The 22,149-nt window shown below is 43.9% G+C and overlaps 2 protein-coding genes across 3 annotated transcripts in view; both read left to right on the plus strand.

The window, feature by feature from the left end:
* Positions 1–1,005: 1,005 nt before the first annotated feature.
* On the plus strand, positions 1,006–17,815 carry c21h10orf90 (chromosome 21 C10orf90 homolog). Of its 2 annotated transcripts, XM_070989875.1 has the most exons (11): positions 1,006–1,120; positions 1,244–2,012; positions 3,613–3,679; positions 6,022–6,113; positions 7,781–9,125; positions 10,874–11,026; positions 11,348–11,451; positions 11,784–11,955; positions 13,139–13,202; positions 13,683–13,773; positions 15,438–17,815. In XM_070989875.1, exons 2-11 carry the CDS (start codon positions 1,428–1,430, stop codon positions 15,474–15,476), a joined length of 2,712 nt encoding a protein of 903 aa, XP_070845976.1. In that variant the 5' UTR covers positions 1,006–1,120; positions 1,244–1,427; the 3' UTR covers positions 15,477–17,815. The 2 variants fall into 2 exon arrangements, with proteins under 2 accessions (XP_070845976.1, XP_070845975.1); XM_070989874.1 differs by lacking the exon at positions 15,438–17,815 and having other exon boundaries at positions 13,683–14,406.
* Positions 17,816–19,483: 1,668 nt separating this feature from the next.
* LOC139350144 (disintegrin and metalloproteinase domain-containing protein 12) overlaps positions 19,484–22,149 on the plus strand; it is a 71,503-nt gene continuing 68,837 nt past the window's right edge. The window contains exon 1 of the mRNA XM_070991284.1: positions 19,484–19,944. Within this exon, the coding sequence (XP_070847385.1) occupies positions 19,845–19,944 (100 nt within the window). The 5' untranslated portion in view covers positions 19,484–19,844. The remainder of the gene's footprint in view (positions 19,945–22,149) is intronic.

A 22,149-nucleotide genomic window follows, 5' to 3' on the forward strand; every position in this document is an offset into this window, starting at 1 on the left:
CTCTTTTGAATCTTTTACAAATCTGCCTTTACTTATTTGAGTTTTTGATTTGTTTTGATGTTATCTCTCAGGCAGAGCAGACAAAAAGATGCAAATTGCTTTACTATTCCTTCTGTTTGTAGCTTCTCAGCTTGATAAGGTGTCTTAAAACAGGTCACAGCAATTGATATTTAAGATATCTGTCTTATCTCTGTCTTTGAAAGACTTTCAGAAAATGTTATTGCACCAAGTGGGGCTGATGTTGCTTTAAAGGAAATCTGGGGACTGTTAATCCACTGAGAAACACGGAAATTCATTAAACATCAAAGCAACTGCCAATTCGTTTTTGGAAGAAGTTAGTATCTTTGCAGATCTGTGTTTAACTGCTTCCAAATAAAAATCCAAAGTGCAATCTTGCCTCCAGCTGGAGGCAAGTTTCCTCTGTCTTGTAAATACCCTTCACTCATGCATTGTGGGACATCATGTGGGTCACAGTTACTTATCCAAGAGGACACTGGCCCATTTTTAACACAGTCTCGCAAAAGTCACATGGCTCGGATAGAGGCTGGAGGACAGCAATGCCTCATCATCAGCCACCAACCACGAGATCACAGGGAAGAGCAGAAACAGGGGGAATTCTTACAAAGAGGATTTCTGAAGCAGTAAGTGACTCATGGACTAACGTGGATAATCTGCTCATTAGTGATGCTCTATCATTTGTAAGGACGCCTGAATGTCAGCAAGTTTGATTCCCTCTTTTAAAGATTGCGTGGTGGCGTGTGTGACCCGCAGAAACGTCAAATCGAGACGGTTTTGTAATTAAAATGTCAAATGTTAATGACGATCTTTGTTTAAATGGACATCTTGTTACGTCAAGCGTTGCACCAACAAGTGTTTGTTTTCCCTTGAAGCCCGCCCACCCCTCTGTCTCCTTCCATCTCTCTCTCTGTATTGGGTGTTCAGCCCTTGTGCTCAGTGACTCTTTTGTTCACCAAAGCATCCCTCACATTGCTATATGCCTGCCTGGAGACAGTACCCACTAGTACCTAGTTTATATCAAGACAGAGAGTGTTCACTTCCTAAATACTGAAGACTGAGGAGAGTTGGAGGCAAGTGAAAAAGGATGGTTTGTCAGTAAATGGTAAGTAAGAGTATCAGCAGCACTGTGGTGCGGTGTAATGAAAGCAGGAAATTGAAGTGTGATTGACAATAACATGCACTTATTTCTCATTCTGAACTGTGTTCTGGTACCATTTCATAACAGATCCGTAACAAAGATGACCTCCAGCATTCTTGTAGCCACTAATTCCAGGCAGTGCATTTCTGGCATGCCTCATGGTAAGAAGTCCAGTTGAGCCAGAGGATTCTCATTAATACCTCCACTGTAAAGGGCTTTTATCGAGGGCTGAAACTCGAGAGCTGTGAGTGGTTACCTGAGCACCAGAGGGATGACTCTCCGCAGGCCAGCTGCCCACCTACGAAGAGCTCCTGCTTGGAGGAGATCAGGAGATGAGTCCTACTGGGACAGCTTAATAGCAGAGGGGGAGGTTTTGCCCCAAGTCTCTCGTCCCCCGCGTGCACCTCGGCCCCAGAGTGCCATTGAAGGGGGGCAGCTGGACAACTGGCTGGAGCACCTGCAGAGGATGCAGAGCGATTTTCTCAGAGCCCCAGCTCATGATGCAGCTTTCAATGATCAGACAACATCCATGTCTGCTCTCCACAAAGCGCCAGCCGGACGTACAGGGAGACAGCCGGGTATTCCCTCCTTCAGCAGGGGTTCCTCTTCATGTGGGAGTCCCGGCTTGTGTGAGAGTTCGCTGGGCAGCCAGGAGTCCCTCCAGACGGGGTTTTTTTCTCCTCCAGAGCGCAGAGGAAGCTGGGAAAGAGCTCATATCACACAGGCCCCAAGGACGGAACAAACTCAACTCAGTTATCTTGCTCCAGTGAAAATTGGGTGGCTGCCTATTCAGAGAAGAGTGATGGTGGCTGATGCTTGCAACCAAAGCCAGGTTTTGGACCACGCTGCTGGCCAGGTAAAACACTTACAACAGCCAACAAAATCTTCAGCATAAAGTTTTCTAACAGAGCATTTTCTGATGCTTCAAAAGTTTCTGGAATTCTTCAACCGTACCCTCGAAAAGTAAGCAACCTTGTTCATTTTGGCAGTTTCAGGCCTTCTTGCACATATTTTGGAGCACTGAGAATTCTTGTCTCAGACAAAACTCAGAACAGCTTTAGAGTCTGCTCTTTGGGGTATCAACCTTTTAAAACAGGTCTTTGCAAAGACGCTTGACTGATTTAGCCTGGATTTGGCACTGACATCCTCTCAGGCTGTGTGATTGTGATCCTTACATGTTAGTTAGACAGTGTGGGCTCTGCAAGTCTGAAGGTAAAGTGCCGTGTAATGGAGGTGATGGTGCGTAGTGCCACGGCAAGGCAGACTAAAACACACACAGCGCCACAGAGAGCCATTTGTAGTCTAGTCTCAGTTACCCAGGGAGAAGGCAGAGCTCCGGCGTACTTTGAAAACAGCTTACTCTGCAGGAACTCGACGCATTCTCGAAAGGTTTACGACTCATTTGGAGCTGTGGTGGCAGAGATAGAGCTTTGTGCCCTGAAAGGATGCAAGTCAATCTGCAGTCTTAGTGAACTGATAATATGACATCAAAGTCGATAAGTTGCTGTGCTGTACCAGAGGTTTGACTGAACTGATGCACAAAGCACATCCCTTCCCTTGTGACTCTACACTGGAAGTGGAATTTCATTACAGTAGCTTAAAGGACCACGATGTCTATTTGCAGAAATTGAATGAAATGTGTTTTCATTGATGTAAACTCACCTGAAAATAAGAATCATTACATTTTTGTTGAATGAGCCCTTTATATCTACTGAGGTAGAAGATCCTCTTCTACAGTGTCTGCCATGTTGCACTGCCATGTTTCTACAGTAGCCCAGAAGAGGCAAACTAAATACTGCCGCTAGAGAGCGCCCGTTGTGTTTTTAACTTGTTATGTAGCCACAGTAGGTTTTCCTGCATGCCTGGAAAAGGAGCATTAGGGTTTGTGTTACCCCTAAACCCCAACCCTATTCATTTAGCTGTAATCTGCAACCTCAGCGCTGGATACCAGTACACTGGTCCTTTAAATTAAAAGTTGGTTTAACTATAATGAGCTCTAGTTCTTAGAGATTTACTTAAAGGAATGGATTAGTAGAAATTGTGGGGAAACACACGTACTGCTTTCTTTGCTACAGTTAGATGAGGAGATCAATATGACTGGAAACAAGGGGAAACAGCCCTTTTTTTTTTTTTTTTTTAGGTTTTTGGTTTTCTTAAGGGATTAAACAAACAAGATAGAAAGTGTTAATTAGTTAGTTGTACAGGCGTTTTGTTATCTTTGGAGAGAGGCAGGGTTGACTTTTCCCTCGTTGTTCAGTGTTTGGGAGAGGCTAAGCTAACTGGCTACTGGTGTTAGCTGTAGCGTCATATCTACCCTACAAGCATTAGAGTGATATTGATCCTCTCTTTTAACTGTCAGATAGAGAATAAATGTTTTTCTCAAGATGTCAAACTGGTTTCAAAACCTTTTACCTTTTTGGTGAAATCAAGTCGTCTAATAGGCCTTTTTTTCACAGGTGAAATTGAAACAACCCATCACGCCAACGTTTCAGAAGAATCCAGCAACAGCCAGCAGACACCAGGGTATGTACTGACATCCAAGTGTCTCCAGACCTACCAGTACAGTTGTATAACAGCTGAGTTTTCAGGTACATTAAATATATACCTCCATATTTCCAACAAAAGCACAATTATGCGAGTGTGCTCATTATGTAAGAGTTATACCTTAAAGCAATAGATGAAATCAAATTTAAAACATGAAGTAACTCTTGCTCAACAAAAATCTCTAAAACACACAAAGGTTTCGTTTCAATTGATGTTTTGCCTGATCAGTGCTAGAACAAATATGGCCACAGGATAACTGCAGAGGCCGGGTTAGCCAGAGGGAGAACAACAGCTTATTTCAGGGCTGACTTGCCACACAGTTTACCTGCCTCTAATCAGTTTCTTGCAGCAGTGTTGCCCCTGTCCTCTTTGAAACGCTCCACACTGACTGACTGGATGATCACTTTAAACAACACCCCCAAAAGCAAAGTCAATTTCAAGTACAACTGGTACTTCTTTACATGGCAGGATTGCAGGTAAAGGAAACAGGCGCTATTAGGCTTGAAAAGGTGCCGAAGAAAGATGTGAGAGGCGGAAAGATAAGGAGAGATGCAGGCTGATTGGAGAAGGAGCCCAGTTAATCTCTGAACATGGCAGCCCCACACTCTCTGGGTTTGATCTGAGGTTTGATCCTCCAACCTTGTCCTTGTTTATACATAGATTATCCTAGCAAGGCTCGGGCTGCTTGCAGAAATCAAAGCAGTCCATCCATGGCAGTGAGGAGGTTTGATAGAAAGCGCAGGTGCTTTAAAAACCACAAACTTAATAACATCATGTACACCACTGGTTAAAAGCCACATGCACAGCCTGTGCTGATATAATGAAAAATATAATCATGTTAGACTATTATTATTTATTTAGCAATCCTTTATCAATGAGCCATATGCTGTACAAGCACGGCGAAGAAAAAAACAACTTGTGGCTTTTTGTATTTGGCACATAATATTTCCAGCGATGCTCTTAGATAAATTATAAATTTCTTGCTAGTCAATCAAATGGGCCATAAATATTCATATTCTTAGTTACTTCACAGTGAATAATAATAAACTGCAGGTGCATGTAGACAAATTGGCCACAGCTGATATCCCAACAATGAGTTGCACGAAGACGAGCAACAAGAAACAAACATCTCTATGCAGGACTGCATCCAAATATGTCTTGTTTTTATGCTAGTTGCTTTCGCTTGGCTGTCAGTTCATTTAAATGCATAATTCCACATCTGAAACCAAATGAAAGAAAATCAGAAATTCCAAAGACAATTATTCCAACAAGAATTGACTCGGTTACACTCCAGATAGCAAATGATCCCACCTCTTTCTCATCTCGTTTTGTGTCTTCCCTTTTACTCTCTCTCTGGTTGTTGCTGACAACCCGTGCAGAAGTAGTTTTAATCAGACTCGAGGTCTCATTCCAGACACTTAGTGCCCCGTCCCTCCATAAAAGTCACATTTAACAAACTAAAAAATGGCTTGATGTTAATGAGCAAATTATAATAAAATTGGATCTGGCGCTCCAAGGGCCTTCATGTTTAGACAGGCTGGCCAATTTTCACCCTGCTCACACTTTGATAAAACTCATGAGGATGAGGAATAAATTGGGAGGATGGGGACTTCAGAGGGTATTTGCCATATGGCCTTGCTTCTTTATTTTCCTCTGGGATATTAAGGTCAGCTGTGGATTCAGGGGGATAAAAAAGGTTATTTGAGCCCAGCTAGTGGAGGTAATGAGAGAACCTCATTTCAGGGGGGCCATGACATGGCCCTTTACAGAGAAATAAATGGGACATACCGTGATAGCAGCAGGTGGAACAATGTGTCAGAAAGACTCGAGTCCTTCATGACACCCCTAAAGACACATTTTTTGTTTTTCGGCTGTAATCACATTTACAAAGTGGTGCAATTTTCACCTTGTCTGTTTTTTTCTCCCTTCAAAAGAAAAAAAAAAAAAAACGCTGCAAATTATCCACACAGCATTCAAGGGTTGTCCCAAAGTGAGAGCCAGTCGCCATGGTAACTGCAGCAGGTGTAAATGCAGCCAGGCAGGCAGCGAGGGAGGGGGGGCAAAGAGTATCAGTCAGGGCTGAGAGGCAGACCAGTCAAGTCGCTGTGTCTCCTGAGGAAGCAGAGAAGTGGCTCCGGGGTGGTGCTGGATTCACTTTGCTGTGCCAGCGGCAATTATTGACAGTGTCAACATTACCATGCAGTCAGGGGAACGCCTGTATGTGTGTGCGTGTGTGTGTGTGTGTGTGAGTGTGAAAGAGAGAGAGAGGAGGTTGTGTGAGAAATGTGACAGTGGATCATTTGTTTTGCCTTGATACATAGATGAAGAGGTGGAGCGAAGTCGTACCAGTCTGAGTGCTTTGGCTGTGAAGACGTGGCAGACACCTGGTCAAGACTCTCCCATTACCAAACAGGTACCTGAAAACACCTCAGCTATGACTGCTTCTTTTACTTTTACACTGAGCTCAGGATAAAGCAGGAGATAAGACTACAACAGTAGAATGTTACGATGGGTATGAGCGGGTCTCTGTGTGTTGTGTATGTCAGCCTGCATACTGAGATGACTCTAAGCCTTGTGTTACGCTTTGATGCTACGGCTCATGTCTTCAATCTCTATCCATGATAGATGTGTGTCAATGTTGACTTGGTGGATAATACTGGACAAACCACTGTGTTATGTTGTGTTGAAAAAGCTCTAAATTCACATTGTAAATGCACGCACATACAACAGATGAAAGTTATCACTTTCAATTTCTATTTAATTTAGATTCAATTCGCTCGCCTCCTGGACACCTTTGACTCCAACACATCCTGACCCCTCATTACTGTGATGAGAGAGTCTCATTTACACAAAGAAATGCCAATGAATGATCACTTATGTTGCAATCCACCCCCCACACATTTATGACAGAGCAGTCCAAGGGATCAGAGACAAAACACTTTGTGGAATCTAAGTCCTGAAAAGAAAATATACTCTATGGAGCTTGAAAGAGTGGTTTAACTGGCAAATACAGCAGGTCAAAGCGCCTGTAAACACTCTGAATACAGAACAGTCACTGGAATACAAAAAGAAATGACTCTCTTTGTTTTAAGGATCATTATACAGATGTCAGGGCCTGTGTGCTCTCTGCCTGCAGCAGCATTTACCCAAGGAAATACAACATAAGACATTTTGTAAAGATGGCAAACTAGTCTAACACAAAGTTTGCAAACATGCAATGAGTAAAAAAGTACAAGTAGTAGAATGTAGTAGAAACAGTAAAAGGTGGACTGTAGTTCATGCTTAATAGCAGCAACTGCCTTTTGGATTTGTGTTTATATGAATTTGATTATAATTTGAGGGATATGCGAGTGGACTACATGAAGTATCTACAAACATGATGAATAATTAGATGATTTGCCGCTGTGCTGCTTTTTTCTTCACACTTTACTCTCTTTAGTGAGAAGCATTTTGTTGAAATCCCTTAAACATAAGTACAGATGGCTGCCATGTTTTATGCAGCACTGATAAATGAGGGATCAGGGAGGTACGTCACGTCATAAACTGCCAGGCAACAGGGACATATCAGCATTTCTCCATGCTCCATAAACGCCATCAGAATCCTCGAGCCCGACAATGTTTTTTTCTTTCGCTTTTTTCGCCTCTCGGTTTCTTTTGAGGACAGGGTCTCACTGTGATTCTGTGAGGGATAAGTCACGCTGTGTGCTGGCCTGCTGCTGCTTCCATTGCTTCTGGGGCATTGACTGTGTCAAGCACAGGGAGAGTCATCTGACTAAAGAACAAACAGCAAAGCCCTGAAGAAAGACAAGACAGCTGAACTGCTGTTGAGATGCAGTGTTAGAGAGATGTCATGTTGTCCGTACTGTATCCCGTGTCGTATTAAAATGGGTTATGTTACGTTGCCACTTGAAAATGGCAGCTCAAATTGGCAAGATGAATGCACAGCATATGTTTCATTGTGTTGATTAATGACAAAACATTTACCAAGAGACTTCAGCAACAACAGGAGGGTGGGATGGGGTTTCCATGCATAATTAATGATATTTATCACGTAGAATCTGTTTAATCCACACACTGTAGGTGCCAGAAAAACAAAGCTTTCCAGCCAACGAAGGGGACAGACCTGTGGGCTGGCCGGCTCTGAGGAGAGGCTGGAATACCAGCAGGGTGTCAGCTTTCCCTGGAGGCAGTCAGTCCAATGAGCTCTCCACAGGGACCAGCTCAGACCCCAACAGAAATTCCCCTCTGATGAAAACAACCAGTATCGCGCCCCTCAAGCATACTGCACATCCACCAACTTCTGCTGATCCCTGCAAACCACACACTCAGCTGCAAGGCACAAACAACACAGGGACATGCAGGTCATACACTCCTTTGCATAGGACGAGCAGTGTTCAGCCTATAAGGGCGACGGCCCCGCTGAGCACAGCAAACTCACAGCCCTCACACATACAAACAGGTTCTGCTGTGACTACAATCATCCCTCAGAACAAAGCCGGCTTCTCCTCCATCACCATCTCCTCCAGGAAAGTCAGCAGATCGGCCAGTTTGCCTGGCTCCAACGCCCGCAGCTACTCCTCCCAGTCAAATGAATCGACTTCTCCGCCGCCAGCCCACCAGTCCATGGACCCAAACTCCAGCCAGGTCACAGTGCAGAGGAAAGCCACGATTGTCAAAGTGACAGAGCAAAGGATGATGTCCAGCCCTGTCCAGAACACAAAAATGGCTGGGACCCCACCAGATAACCGCGCTTTGGACACAGTGGTCCACAGAAGAAAGGCTACCATAATCAAAGTGACAGAGCACAGGGAGAGCTACAGTCCAGCCAAAGCAGGATCTGGGACGAGGCACCCGGAGTGCAGGCACAGCTACACAGAGGGAGTGTACAAGGAAAACAGCATGTGGAGTCAGGGGACCCATCCACAACACAATGCAGCACCTTCATATCACCGTCTGGATTCCACACAGAGGCCGAACTCTGCTGCAGCACCAAATAAATCCACTTCAGATGCAGAGAGAAATGGTGGAACACTACACAGATCCACGCTGAGTCTCTTTGTGAGCACCCCTCCCGCCATAGCGGCACCCGCTCCCTCAGAGGCTCCTCTGAGAGCTGTTGGACGGAGATCGGACAGGCCGAGCAGACCACAGAGCTGCTATGGCAATGTGTTCGGACACACCGAGCCAAGCAAGGAGAATGTGACGCTACCGGTTGCCAGGAAATGGAGCTTTGGGCTTCCACGAGAGGCCCACATCAACCGTGTGAACTCAGACAGTAGCTTCATCAGCCCTCGACCAGCAGGGAGAGAAGCAGGTCAGAAAGTGGCAGATGCCCTTGAGCCAAATGGAGGCAAGAAAGAAGGACTGCCGCCAGAGAATGCAGAGAGGAGAGTGTCCCCCAGTCTAACGCTCATCAAGGCTCCAGGTAGGTTTCTCTGTCCCACTCTGACAGTCTTCTTGTCAGCACACAGCCTCCCTTTGTCTCTGATCTCCACTTTCAAAGGATGGCGATGTCTAAATATACGCTTCCTTTGTGCCATTTGTGTGTTCTAGCTCGAAGTTATTACACACTCTTCAGCGTTCTGGGGCTGAACTCTCAGGTTTGATATTGCCTTTCACCTTTGATGTCTTACTGATAGGCATAATTAGACTGTATTGAGATGACTCCTTCATCTGCCGCCTTGAGCGCAGTTGACACCCGTGCCCGATATCTGCGCCATTGTCAGATAGCACCATCTAGTTGCAGAGGCCCCTTCGGCAAACACAGACGCTTTCTCATTTTCACCTTGCTTTATTTTCCCACGCACCTCTCTGCAGGTATAATCTTTTCCAGTCCCCACTTTTCACTGACAGCACAGGGACGAGGAGAAATCACAAGCTGCTAAACACGGTGAAAGGATGTTAGAATCAGTTTCGCCATCCAGATCCTGTAATGCAGCGAGATCTGGTCACACAGTCACAAGCTGGTGACTCACTGAACATCCGGGGGCCAAAATCCATTTTCACAAAGTTATCTATTAACTTTAGGGTCCAGACTTTTTGGTTATGGATTCGGTTGACGTGAGCTGGGTTTGACATTTTGGTATAAATGCACTGATTTGCTTTCTCACAGAGAGTTAGACGAGAAGATTATGAGGTTACAGGAAGAAGATGGTTAGCTTAGCTTAGCACAAACACCTAAATGACTTAAATAAATGTTATATCTTTACAGCTACCTGGAACCTCCCTCATGCACAGACAATTAAACACGTTTATTAATTAACTTTACAGGTGCCAGGGACTGTTTCCTCATCCTCCCAGTCTGTATGCTAGGCTAAGCTAACCATCTCCTGGCTATGGCTTTTATGAAGGTGTAAAAAGTGGTGTCGATCTTCTCATCTAACTCCTGGAAAGAAAGAGAATAAATGTATTTCCCCAAATGTCAACCCTCATTCCTTTAAGGTTCAGGTAAGCCTTGAATGATGCAGGGCTGTTTTTAGGTTTGGGAGCACTTCTAAGTCATATCACAAGTCTTCATGAATAAATTGCAGATGCAATTTCTTTCAATGCTTAAGATAAATAATCAAATATGTAAGATGTGGGGCCATGCAAGACTTGAATGCTGCTGTCTTATTCATCTTTCACTGCTCCGAAATTGGGACTTCAGTGTTGAAAGTCTAAGGCCAAATCTTCAAGCAGTCGAGTCTTCATTTCTGCGGCTGAGTCTGACTCAAATCACCGTTTGATTATGTAAAATGGCTGAAACAGTCAGCTCAAGCGATTGCTCAGGAATGCTGAATATTCAGGTGAATTCGTAATGTGAGGAGGGAGTTTTCTGCTGAGCAAGTGTGTTTCTTTATTCATGATATATTTTCTCTGCGTGAAATTATTAATTATTCTTTAATCGCATTCATTAACAGTGTCATCCGAGGCCTGAGGCAACATGATTTAAATTCAATGTTTGATACACTGAAGCACGCTCAAATGAAACGTAGCTCCTCCACAGCGATGGGAAGATTCACTCGACTGGCAGAGAAGCAAACAAATTTTGAGTGTTGAGGCTACGACTTTGCAAAGCTAAACGTTGGTGATGTCGGCACGGGCAACCTCCAGACGAGGCCGGACATTATGAAATTGTGTTAAATTACATGTTTTGCTTACGCTTCGGTCACGTCGAACCCTCTTGTGTTTCAGATCCCCACTCGCATCAGTCTCCAGAGGAAGTGGTTGCCCTCAATGCAGCCGCCATCATAGCAAATATCAAACTCCAAAGACAACTTATTAAGAGTAAATCACCAAATGGCAAATCTGAGAAGGACTCCACTGCATCACCTCAGGGAAACACCGGTATTATTACCTCTCTCCTCCCCTCATATGTAATCATAATTTCTCGCCCTATAAAACATTGATTTTTGTTACAATTGACTGGAAATGTTGCAAGCTCGACGCTTTCTTTTCAGCGCTCGGCCTTCGATTGAATCAATACACATACGGTGAAATTCACCGGCCTTTGCATCCCGTGCCTGTTTGATTCATACCAAGAAGTAATATGCTATGGCAGGCCCACAGGGCTGTCGAGCATCCGTGCCTTGCGCTCAGGCGTGTGAAGCCGAGTCAGGTGTAAATGAAATGCAAACAGCTTGATTTTCTCTGCCTTGGTGGTGACAGATGAGGGGAAACGTATGAAGCCACACCCAGATCCAGATCCGAGCCCAGGTCAGCGCCACATCCCGCCTGGTGCTGCAAGGCCACCTGAAACTTTCTCTCTACAGGTGAGTTCAGAGGGAAAAGGTTGAGGATTTAATTCTCAATACACAATTTGCTGTGCTTGAAGATGAATCAGTGATCAAGAACAGGGAAGTTTTTCTTTTAAAATCCCAATGTTGTTAATTATTTGACCCCTCGGGTTGATCTTTTAACCCTTTGGGGATTTTCCACCCCCAGGCAGACAGCGACACAAACACACTCCATTGTCAGCAGCACATTTATACTGAGTTTTCCATAGGATGCCTTGGGGCCATATTCTGGAGTGGACGGAGCTGGAAATGGAGGGTTGGATTTAAATGTTTTGTCAAAAGAGCAATATGTTTCTGGTTTTTGGCAGGAGGCACTGCAGAGGGCCAGACCAGACTTCATCAGTCGTTCCCAGGGCAGAGTGCGAGAGCTGGAGCGGAGGATGCGGGAGAGGAGGGAGCTGGCGGCTTCAGCAAACCCGCGTCCGGGCGCTGCTCTCCAGCAGAGGAGAGTCCGCAGTGCCCGGTCTACCTCTCTCAACGGTACTGTGCCAGCAGCCACCCTCACCTCCCTCATGCACCGTGCTGCACATTGTCCCCATGCAGCTGCAGCGGCCGCTTGCCTCATGACCAATCACACATATACAGGCACAGAACAAAGAGCAAGGAGGGTAGTTTTTAGCCAATATGTGTTGTTATTCAAGGCTTATACCAATATTTTTGCATTTAAGCTGCTGATAAACAACATTTTGCTCAATTATAAAATATATCCATGTTTGTGTTTTGCTTGAAGGGTTGTTAAATCCACTAAAATCCTCTGCCGAAACCCAGAATACTGAGTTAGCGGTCGACAGGGCTGTCCACCACTACTACTCAATAACAGGGAATTAATTAACAGAAATCCCAAAGAAAAGCTAAACGAAAAAATACAATAACATGAATGAAGTGGACAAAGAAAATGGATGGATCACATAATTGTAGCCAATATCTGAAATGTGCTTAAAAAAAGGACATTTTCACCTTGATTTATCAGCTAAAGTATTTTTAGTCCAATGGTAAAGAAAAAAGCAGGAAGGAGAGAAAGATAGAGAGAACTGGCACACTGGGCTAAGCTGTGACTAGATACAATAAAAGGCTCTTGAGGTAAGAGATGGCTGTATTGTGCATATATTATGCAAGTACTCCTCTATTGAATAACAAGGTTTCAGGATGATTGCCAGCATTGGATTTCAGTGGAAATATTTTTGTGTCCTTCAGATGTCATTAAGCTCTTGATGCAGTGTTCTGTCTGATGAGATTTCCATCCAGAGTGCCGGGCTTTCGCAGCAAACAATAAAGAATTTAAAGATTCGTGACTGAGGTTTTGTAGCTCTCTCTGCCCTCTAGTGGCCGCAAGGGAAACATACACCAGAGGTGCAGAAGTTCAGGGAGTTTTCTTTTTTCTTTTTTAATGACATTAATTTTTCGACTGTTTATGATGCTGACAAAAAAAATAAAACTTCATAATGGGGGCAGTAGAGAAGGTGAAACTCATGTCCTTAGTTAAAATAATCTTGTCTGTTCTGTCTGGACATTGTAAGAGAGGAGGCTTTCAGTCTCTTCAAATACCAAGAAAAACTGTGATTCACTGTGCTTTTGAGCCTTCGACTCAATCAGCATCGTGTGTGTGTGTGTGTGTGTGTGTGTGTGTGTGTGTGTGTGTGTGTGTGTGTGTGTGTGTCTCCAGATAACCTTTTCAAACCCAGAGATAGAGCCATTACCGGGAAGGAGATGCAGCTCAGATCTAAGCGGTGAGTTCCATCTCAATCTCTGCTGCGGCGCCACGTCAGACGCTTCTTCCTTATTTCATCCTTATCTCTTGCTTTGCTCTCACGTGTGAAGGCAAGGCCGCTATCTGTGAGATCTCCATGCTAAATGCACAGTTCTTGTGTCTGTGGCAAGACTTTTGCTCTGATTGCCTCACTTGTTTATTTTCCTCCCTGACAGACCCACCACTGACTAGGAAGAAATGTTAGATTGAGGATAGATGATGCTACACAGAATGTAGTGTTGGATATAGTAAGCAGACTGTATCCTAAGATAAGAAAATAGTCAAATTTAACTGTTTAAAGGGCTTTTTATATATACAGGATTGTAGGTGACTGAATTTTTAGTTCATAAATATTGTCTTTCGATAAAGGATATCAATCCTGACCTGTGATTTTTTTCTTGACCAGCAACTCTACCAACAATAATAAAAGTCAATCGTCCAAATGCTGATTTCGTTACAGTACGCTTGCAGAGGTGAAGGGGAAAAAAGAGGAAGAGAAGAAGAAGGAGGTGTGCTTGAGCAACAGGCAGCGAGTTGAACTCTTCAGAAAGGTAATCTGTACATCTTTGTATGTCAAGCGTTTAATGTGGCAAATAGAACAAGATCCATGTGATATTAGCATAAACAGACTGATTCCTATGTTCCAGTGGCCATCTCTTAATATTTAAACACCAGACCTGCTTATTTTGATCTCCCTGAAGTTGTTCTAGATAAATATGTATGCAGAGAAAATGACGCACTGAATCACCAAATCCCTGAAATATGAAATAAATCAAATGACCTCAAAATAGCTCAGTGCAGTGTTAACAAGTGCTTGCCTGAGACACTGAACAGAACATTAATTGTGTTTATGACCCACACGCAATTGAGCAAGTAATAACACACCTTTCTCCTACAAGCTCAATTAAACCTTGCAAAGGGTGAAAACATTTTGCAGTAATGGCCAACACTAAAGAGCTGTAATAATAATGCAGCTTTTCCTCTCCCTGCCAGCACTGCAGCTGGTGAAAATAATGGCTTCAAATCGCCAACTATGTTACGGGGAAGACACATTTTTATTGAGTTTCCGGTCACTGTTTCTCCAACATTATCGTCAAAATTACATATTTCATTCAGAATACTAATCAGCAGCTTTATAAATGTTAGTTTTTTACTGAAATACTCCAGAATATGATGGTAGTATTTGTAGGCTTGCAGGTATATTTTTTCTATGTGCCCACTCAGAGGTGAACTTTGATTTTGTGCTGCTGCACTGAATGCCAAGAAATGTTAAAGATTCAATTCAATTCACTTCAGTTCAACTTCATTCTGCCAAGAAGGCAGCTGGATTTAGGACATATGTAAAGACAGACAGGAATTAGACATATCCACAGGGAGACAGTTACAAGACAAGAACTGTTTGGGACTATGTTGAACTGCAAACACATTACAAAAATCAATAAAGATAGAAAAATGAAGCAAAAAATGGATAATGATGTGAACGTGGAAAAAATATGTAAATGTTGGTTCTAACAATTTCTAAAAGTTTAAAGGCTTTGAGGCATTTCTTGAGCTTGTCTTTGCTTTCAGAGCAATGAGTTTATTATTCCACCAGAGGTCGCTGCTGCCAAACTTTTGCTCTTTTCCTGCACGCCTCCCCTGAGTTTGATTAGAAAAGCTGCAAAACCCCAAACCCTATACTACAGAGGCATTTAATTAGTTCTTTTTACTGCACGGTAAATAATTATCGCCCTCTACAGAACTAGTTTGATTTGAGGAATTTCAGTCGCTCTCGTCCACGCTGCGCCAAACACCGTTTCCCTCATTACGGAGCGAACCCGTGAACAGACTCATTGTGCTGAGTGTATGAGGCCTGTGTTCCTCTGGAAACAAAAGGCCCTTCAGTGGCAGAGAGAGCTACAGCGCAGTGCCACCATTCAGCCGAGCTGCAGACAGTGTGGGTGCCCACACACAGCTGCTCCACCCACGCTGCTGCTGTGGCAGATAACATGGAGGAGAGGCCCGATGCCAGAGATCCAGCAGGTCCTGAAAGAGGGCTGGAAACCTGAACAGAGTGGGTGAGAGGACAGCAGGGATTGAGCTTCAGTCCTGTGTTTGCACAGGACTGTTTGATTCCCACCTGAGGCTGGAGGACAGCGTGGTCTGGACCAATGATCTGTAGCCCTCATTCTGTCATTAGAGTCTTAGTAATCTGAGTCTTTTGTCTTTCTTGCAGAGACTGTTGGATCAGATTCTTCAAAGGAACAACAGCTGAATGACTGACAGCAGATGAAGATGATGACATGATAAAGCCTGTAGCATCGCGTAACACGCTGATGAGGTGATCTTTGCCCTTTGACAGCGCTCAATATGAACTGCAACGTCGATTCCAGGAAAGCTGGGATGCTGTGTGAAACAAATAAAAACTGAATGCAATGATTTGCAAACGACCTGTTTAACAATGACAGTTTTACAAAGTGTCCCTGAGGCCATGCAGTAATCTCCTCTATCCAATCATGTGTTCACAAAGCGGTGAACCTTGCTCCATCCTCGCTTGAGCCTTGACTGAGCCTTTCCAGGATGCCAGTTTCATACCCAATCATGGCGCTATCACCTGTTACCAGTTAACTCATTTACCTGTGGATCATCCCAAACAGGTGTTTTTGGAGCATCTTTCCCACTGTTTAGTTGCTCCTGTCCCGACTTGTTTGAAACGTTTTGCTGCATCAAATTCAGGATGAGCAGATACTTCCAAAAACCAATGACACAGATGAGGTCAAACATTGAAAATATTGTCTTTATGCTGTTTTTGTGCCCAGAAGGATTAGCACATTATCACATTAACATTTTACACAGTGTCCCATGTTTTTTGGAGTGGGGGGCTGTAAAATTTCAGCGTAGGTCATGATATATCCCCTGTTTTCTTTGCTCATTTATTAGCCTTACATTCGAGTTACAGAGTTTAACATCTGTTGTTTCTGAAAGATAAATCCATGGCAAGCTTTCAAAAACCCTGAAGGTCATTTATCATTGCTTACCGCTGTTTTGAAGGTTTTTCCAGAACCTTCAAAGACTTTTCTGCCCGCCTGGACAAAAACAATAGATTCTATTGCAGAATAATAAAAGACTTTTAATCTGTTTCCCACTCTACTGTAGTTCCTAATCCTACAAAAGTCCTTGCTCATCTTGTATGACACCACATGACTTTACCACAGCTACAGTATACCTGATAATAATTTTCTTTTAGTTAATGCATTGTGCGAATCCAGCAAGTAGATATATGCAACTTTGTGTGGTTAAAGAAAGGTTTGGGACAGCTTCAGTGGTTTGAAATGCTTTCATTGTGCAGTGGACAGAATATATTTGATGCACTTGGGCAGAAGAGTCCCTAAAGATACCTTAAATACCTTCAGAACAGCGTTAAATGACCTTCTGGAGTTTTGAAAGCTTGCCATAGATTTGTCCTTCGAGAAAAACAGATGTTTATCCGTGCGATTCAGCTGCAGGTGCCCTCGTAAGCAGTCACAAACGAAGACGGCCAGAACGGACGTATTGTATGAAATCATGTCATCAAATATCACACTGAGGCTGATAAACACACTGACCGACACCCTTTTGATGTAACATCCAAACTAATAACGTATGCTGCACATCAGCGTTATCTTGTTTTCACTTGATTGCAAATCGCCTTCCTTTCCAGAACACTTCATGTAATGGGATGCAGAGCAACCTCTCCCTGCACGATAAAGCGCCGCTGTCCTCACGCAGCCACTTTCACATGATCTCATGTGATGTGAGGCAGTGATAGAAGACAGAATCAGTCATTATGCTTCACAGAGCCACCCAGGACAGTCTTCAACCGCCATCCTCATTATACAACCAATAAGCAGAAAGAAGCCTGAAGTGGGCCCTGCATCACTCAGTGCCAGCTATTAGCTGGTAAGATGGAGGAATGTGACCTCTCTTCTCTGGAAATGCCCCATTAATGGACGGGGCTGATTTGAAAGGAGCTTTTGTCTCTGCCTCATGATGGACTGGGGTCTGCCACTGCAGATTTAGATTTGTGTGTTTTGATCCAGTGTGAATGGGCTCGGAGTGCTGCTGCTCAACATGATGGAGCTGGGCATGAATCAAAAGTGAGACGTGTGTGTTTATTTATCTTTGGAATAGAGAGGATGCTCTTTTCATTAGTCTTAATTGTCATTTCGCTCATTAGCCGTTAAGTTTCACAGTCCAGCTGTTTCATCCATCTGAATTTGCACAGACGTCTCGGAGAAGACACATGATTGCTGCCGACTGGTTTCCTGTCAGCGCACGTGCACGTGTGTGTTTGGATGGTGGGAGATTATCAAGAACAGCACGTGTTCATGGTCCATAATCATTTCCTGTTTTCTGAAACGCGTAATTTGATCTAGAAAGCATAATATGACAACTATGAAGCTATGTGGCTGCTGCTTGAGGAAGGCTGTCTGTGTCAGCATTACAAAAGGTTTCTCTACGCAATGTAACATAAGAAATAATTACATGTGTTTTATATTTATTTTATATTTGAGTGGTGTTCAGATATGTTGTTTAATTCTCTTCCAAATGTGACTATAAAGTTTGTCTCTAGTCACTCGTGTTAACTTGTGTTTTTTCCAAACTGCATCGACACAGCAACAGAGGTCGGATGGAATAACTTCCATGAAGCTGGGATTTATTATTGAGCACTATCTGTCCTAGCACTCTACCAGAAAGTCCTATTTTACTGCCCGCTCCCCTCTGCACCTTATCATCTTCCTCCAAGCTTCCCCCGCTTCTTAAAAAGAGGAAAAGATCAGCTCTTTGTAACATCCCATAGCCGAATGTTGAGTTCCAGTAAAATCAGCATGCAGGGAAGCGCTCCTCAGTATTCTTTTATTTCCATTCATATTTGATCCTGAAGGAGGAGTTTTGAAAAATGGAGGTGTCTGAGCATCATGACACTTGACTGCACCCTATAGTTGCTGTATTTCAAACGGTGTAAGGCAGAAATTGGATGTGCTGCTGTGACTTTACCTGAAGTCTCCATGCTGGGAGCGTGCTATACCTGAAATGCTGTGCTTTAATTTTCTCCTGTTGAGGCAGAAAGAGCTTTCAGTAGCCCAGCCTGCATGTGGACATCCGCCTGCACGCTCCTCTGAAGTGGCTGAACATGTGGTGCAGTGCAGAGTGCACACTGAGGAGCATAACTCAGTGGAGCCACGGTAATCGAATGGGCTCGTATGTAGGTGCATGTGCAGCATGCATCTACAGACTCTTGAGTAGCTGGGTGGGATTCTCTTGAATATGTATGAGGTGGATAGTCTGATTCTGGTGTGTGTGCACTGCATGCATGGAGCTAAGAGTTTCAGCTGGATTTGCAAGTGTGATTTTTTTTTATTTTTTTCGCACAATGCTGCGTTCAACTGCCTCTGACTGCATAACAACATGAATCCGTAATAACATCAGTGAGTGAGGGCTGTGGAGGCTATGTAATTCAAATTTACACAGTGGGCTGCTACAGTTATGTGTGCGCCTATCAGGCGCGTTGGGTCAAGCTGAGGATAGGAGACCGAAAGAGAGACCGGAAACAAAGGGGCTCATTTTCAAAATAAAATGATAAACTCGCATTCTGTCCTGCACCTTCCAGGCCTTGTTCAGGACTACTTGGCTTACTGAGCTTCTGTAAGGTTGTAGACATTCATGCAAAACTCTATCTGTAAGTGAGCAAAATGATCTTGGACTCAGCGTCCGCTTACTGAACTTACATTGGATATTCAATTTGCAAGGATATGAAATAAATAAAAGCAGCAAATCGGTACATTTGAGAAGCTGGAACCAGTCAATATTTGGCATTTTTGATTAAACAAGCTCCTTCTAACTTTTTCATGGGCTGTAAAACCTCTGGGGAAAAGCAAGCTTAGACTTTGAGTCATGATTGTGAATGACTATTTCTAAAATGAACCTTCATGCTTAATCTTAGAAAATCTAGTGGGATTCTGCTGATTAGCCTCTGATTGGTCAAATGAGAAAAAACTACAATAATAAGTTTTTTGGGCCTATACACGTGAAATAAATCGTTTATGTTAATCTGATTGAGGAAACATAATTCCTCGAGTGCATCATGCGGAGCTTTATTCTGAAAGCTAGCACCGGAAGTTGCGCTTCATTTGTTTCTTGTAACTTGATACTGCTCTTTTATTGGCTATGGGCGCCAGAGGTGGCTTTAGGACCTGGCGGAGCGTCTCATTGAAGCACATGGTGCCCACTCATAAGACAACACTTCTCCCCGGTAATTGCCCAGGAATTGGTGTCATTCCAGCGGGCGTCAGGGAAACAGCGGCTCGAGTCTCTGTCGGTGTTTCCATCGCCGGCTCTTCACTTTCCTCCCATCTCTCACTTTTCCGCGCGATGCGGCTTTTGCCTTGGACGTCTCTGAATGGGCCGAGCGCGCGGAGTTGAATCAGCTGTCGTCGGGATCTCCTAAAGCAGCGCTCCTTCACTTGATCATATTTCAGGAAGTCACTTTTATTACGAGGGAGGGGGGGTCGGGACACATCAGCTGTTGGTGGGCTGTGATTGTATGATGGTTGCGCTGCAGTGAAACACTTGGCCAGACGCGTCCACGCTTCAGCCGGGCATCATGAATCCCGGGAGCCGGACTCTGAAGTTTGTCATCCTGACAGCTCTTCAGGCTTTGTCTGTCTCCGTATGTGACAGCGTGCGCACCACATCTGCTCAAGGTAAGAGGCGAAGAAGAGGTGAAGATGGCTAAATTATTTCCAGCGGTCAAAGATATTAAAGAAGACCTGTGCGCAAAAGTGCCAAATTGATTTTCTTAAGTGATTTATTCCAGCATGGATGCTTAGACCAGAAAGAAATGACTTTTAAAAGTCTTTTCAGCAGGAAACGCGAAGACAACGACTCTTTTTATGACTCTTGAAATTTACTCTCTCTCCCTTCTTCATTCATGTCTCCCCGTTGGTAGTTTTAGGGTACATCATGTTTTCTGAAGGCCTTTGTTAGTACACCAGACTTACAGATCTGTAACACATGTTCGAGCAGAATGAAACATCTCCTGAGCGCGCACGGCTTTCTAAATTCTTGATTTTCTGTGTGTGAAAAGCAGAACATAAAATTTTAGCTCGCAGTCCATCCAGTGCGTACCTCAGAGGAGAGGAGACGCTGTATAATTGATGATGCTGAAACTCTTTGGTAATCAGTGGTAGCACTGGAGGCATTTCTCTGGCGCTTAAAGCATACTCCAGTTTTTCAAGGCACTTCCAACATACTTCAATTTTTTCAATTATGGATGAATTCCAGGGTTATTTTAGTGGCAAACATAAAATAAAAGTCACATTGTCAGTTTGAACTTCGGGAGTCAAGTAGCATTTTAGAGTGAATTGCACTGTGTTTATTATGTTCATGCCGTCCCTGCAAGAAATGAAAAATAGCTGCTGGAGAGCTCAGGGGAAATGTTCAAATGCGGTGTCAGTGTGTGTTTGCCTCACGCTGTGTTTGCAACCCTGTGGGCTGTGGCTCATGACATCTCAGTCACCAGTGTTCATGCCCTATGGTGAGATTCAACAAGGACACTACACACAGTTTGTGCAGCAGTGGTGGGTGGAGGTGCCTCCAGAATCCTCTCACATCTAAACACACTGCCAGTCACGACACTCATCCTGGGAATTAATTACCAGCAAGGGCAAATGTGTGGAAGTGGGATTCAAAGCGTGAGGAAGTTGTTCATTTATTCATCAACGGTTCATCTTCATCAGAAGTTGGCCTTGATGCCTTCGTTCCTGTGGGTTCACACTCGTCAGAAACCATCACGGCCAGTTCATTTGTGTGTATGGCTGGGAAAGTCTAACAGTTGATCTCGTATTTGGCAGGATATTTACCTGCTTGGGGGCAGTTTGGGTTATTTGAGGTAAATACCACGAACAGGAGGTGGGCTTAGGTTTAAAAGACACAGTATGTGCAGTCAGACGGTGTGACAATCAGGGAGATGCCTGACTTCAGCCGATATTCAAAAACCAAATCAGCAACCATTTTGATAATCCATTAGTCATCACAGGTCATTTAAAGGACCAGTCTTTGGGATTTACTGACATCTAGCGGCGCGGTTGCAGATTGCAGCTGTAGAAACACGGTGAACTCTGTGGATCTGCCTCACCTCTGTGTGAAGAGTGCACACATGTAAGTAGATGCCAGCAGGGGGCGATAATGGTGCTAGTGAAGGTCAAACATAGTACAAAGGGCAACGAAGTCCATCTATGGGTAAAGTCTTTGACACAGTGGACGGCTGTGGTGTGTGATATGCTTTGGCCTGTTACCAGGTTGGTGGTTGTTGGCTGCCTCTGAAGATATAAAGAGCTCATTCTAAGTAAATGAAAACAAGGTTCTTAATCTCGCATGATTTTACCTAAATGAACAAATTCTGAATATTAGGTCCGATTCTGCCAATACATCTCCATAAATCCTACACACTGGTCCATTAAGCTGGTAAAAACTCAGAAACTTCTTGGTTTCCAGCCTCTCAAAGTGAGTATTTGCTTGTTTTCTCTGTCTGAATGTGCAGCTGTCTGAAACTGAGTATGTTTCGGACTGTTGGTGACTTGAAGATGTTACCTTGGGTGGAATTTCCTGTTTTTTTTGCACCATTTACAGACCAAACGACTGTTCGATTAATGAAAATAATTAGTTGCAGCTTACTCCATGTTATGAGTGGGAATCATTAGTGCTCCCTTTTATGAGTCTCAGCCTCCAGACTGTGCACTTCTGTCTTTGCAGGCAGGAATTCAGCGCTGCAAAGAAAAGATGGAGCAGTGAAGCTCCATGCACCGTCATGTTGCCATACAAATTTCATGACGCCGCTCCTCGAGCTTCCTTGTCGGTTTCCCTCTCCCCGTCTGTCTTGTGCATGTTTCTGTCCTAGCCGGGGATCA

This window comes from Chaetodon trifascialis, chromosome 21 (assembly GCF_039877785.1).
Source record: "Chaetodon trifascialis isolate fChaTrf1 chromosome 21, fChaTrf1.hap1, whole genome shotgun sequence".
NCBI classification, from domain to species: domain Eukaryota; kingdom Metazoa; phylum Chordata; class Actinopteri; order Chaetodontiformes; family Chaetodontidae; genus Chaetodon; species Chaetodon trifascialis.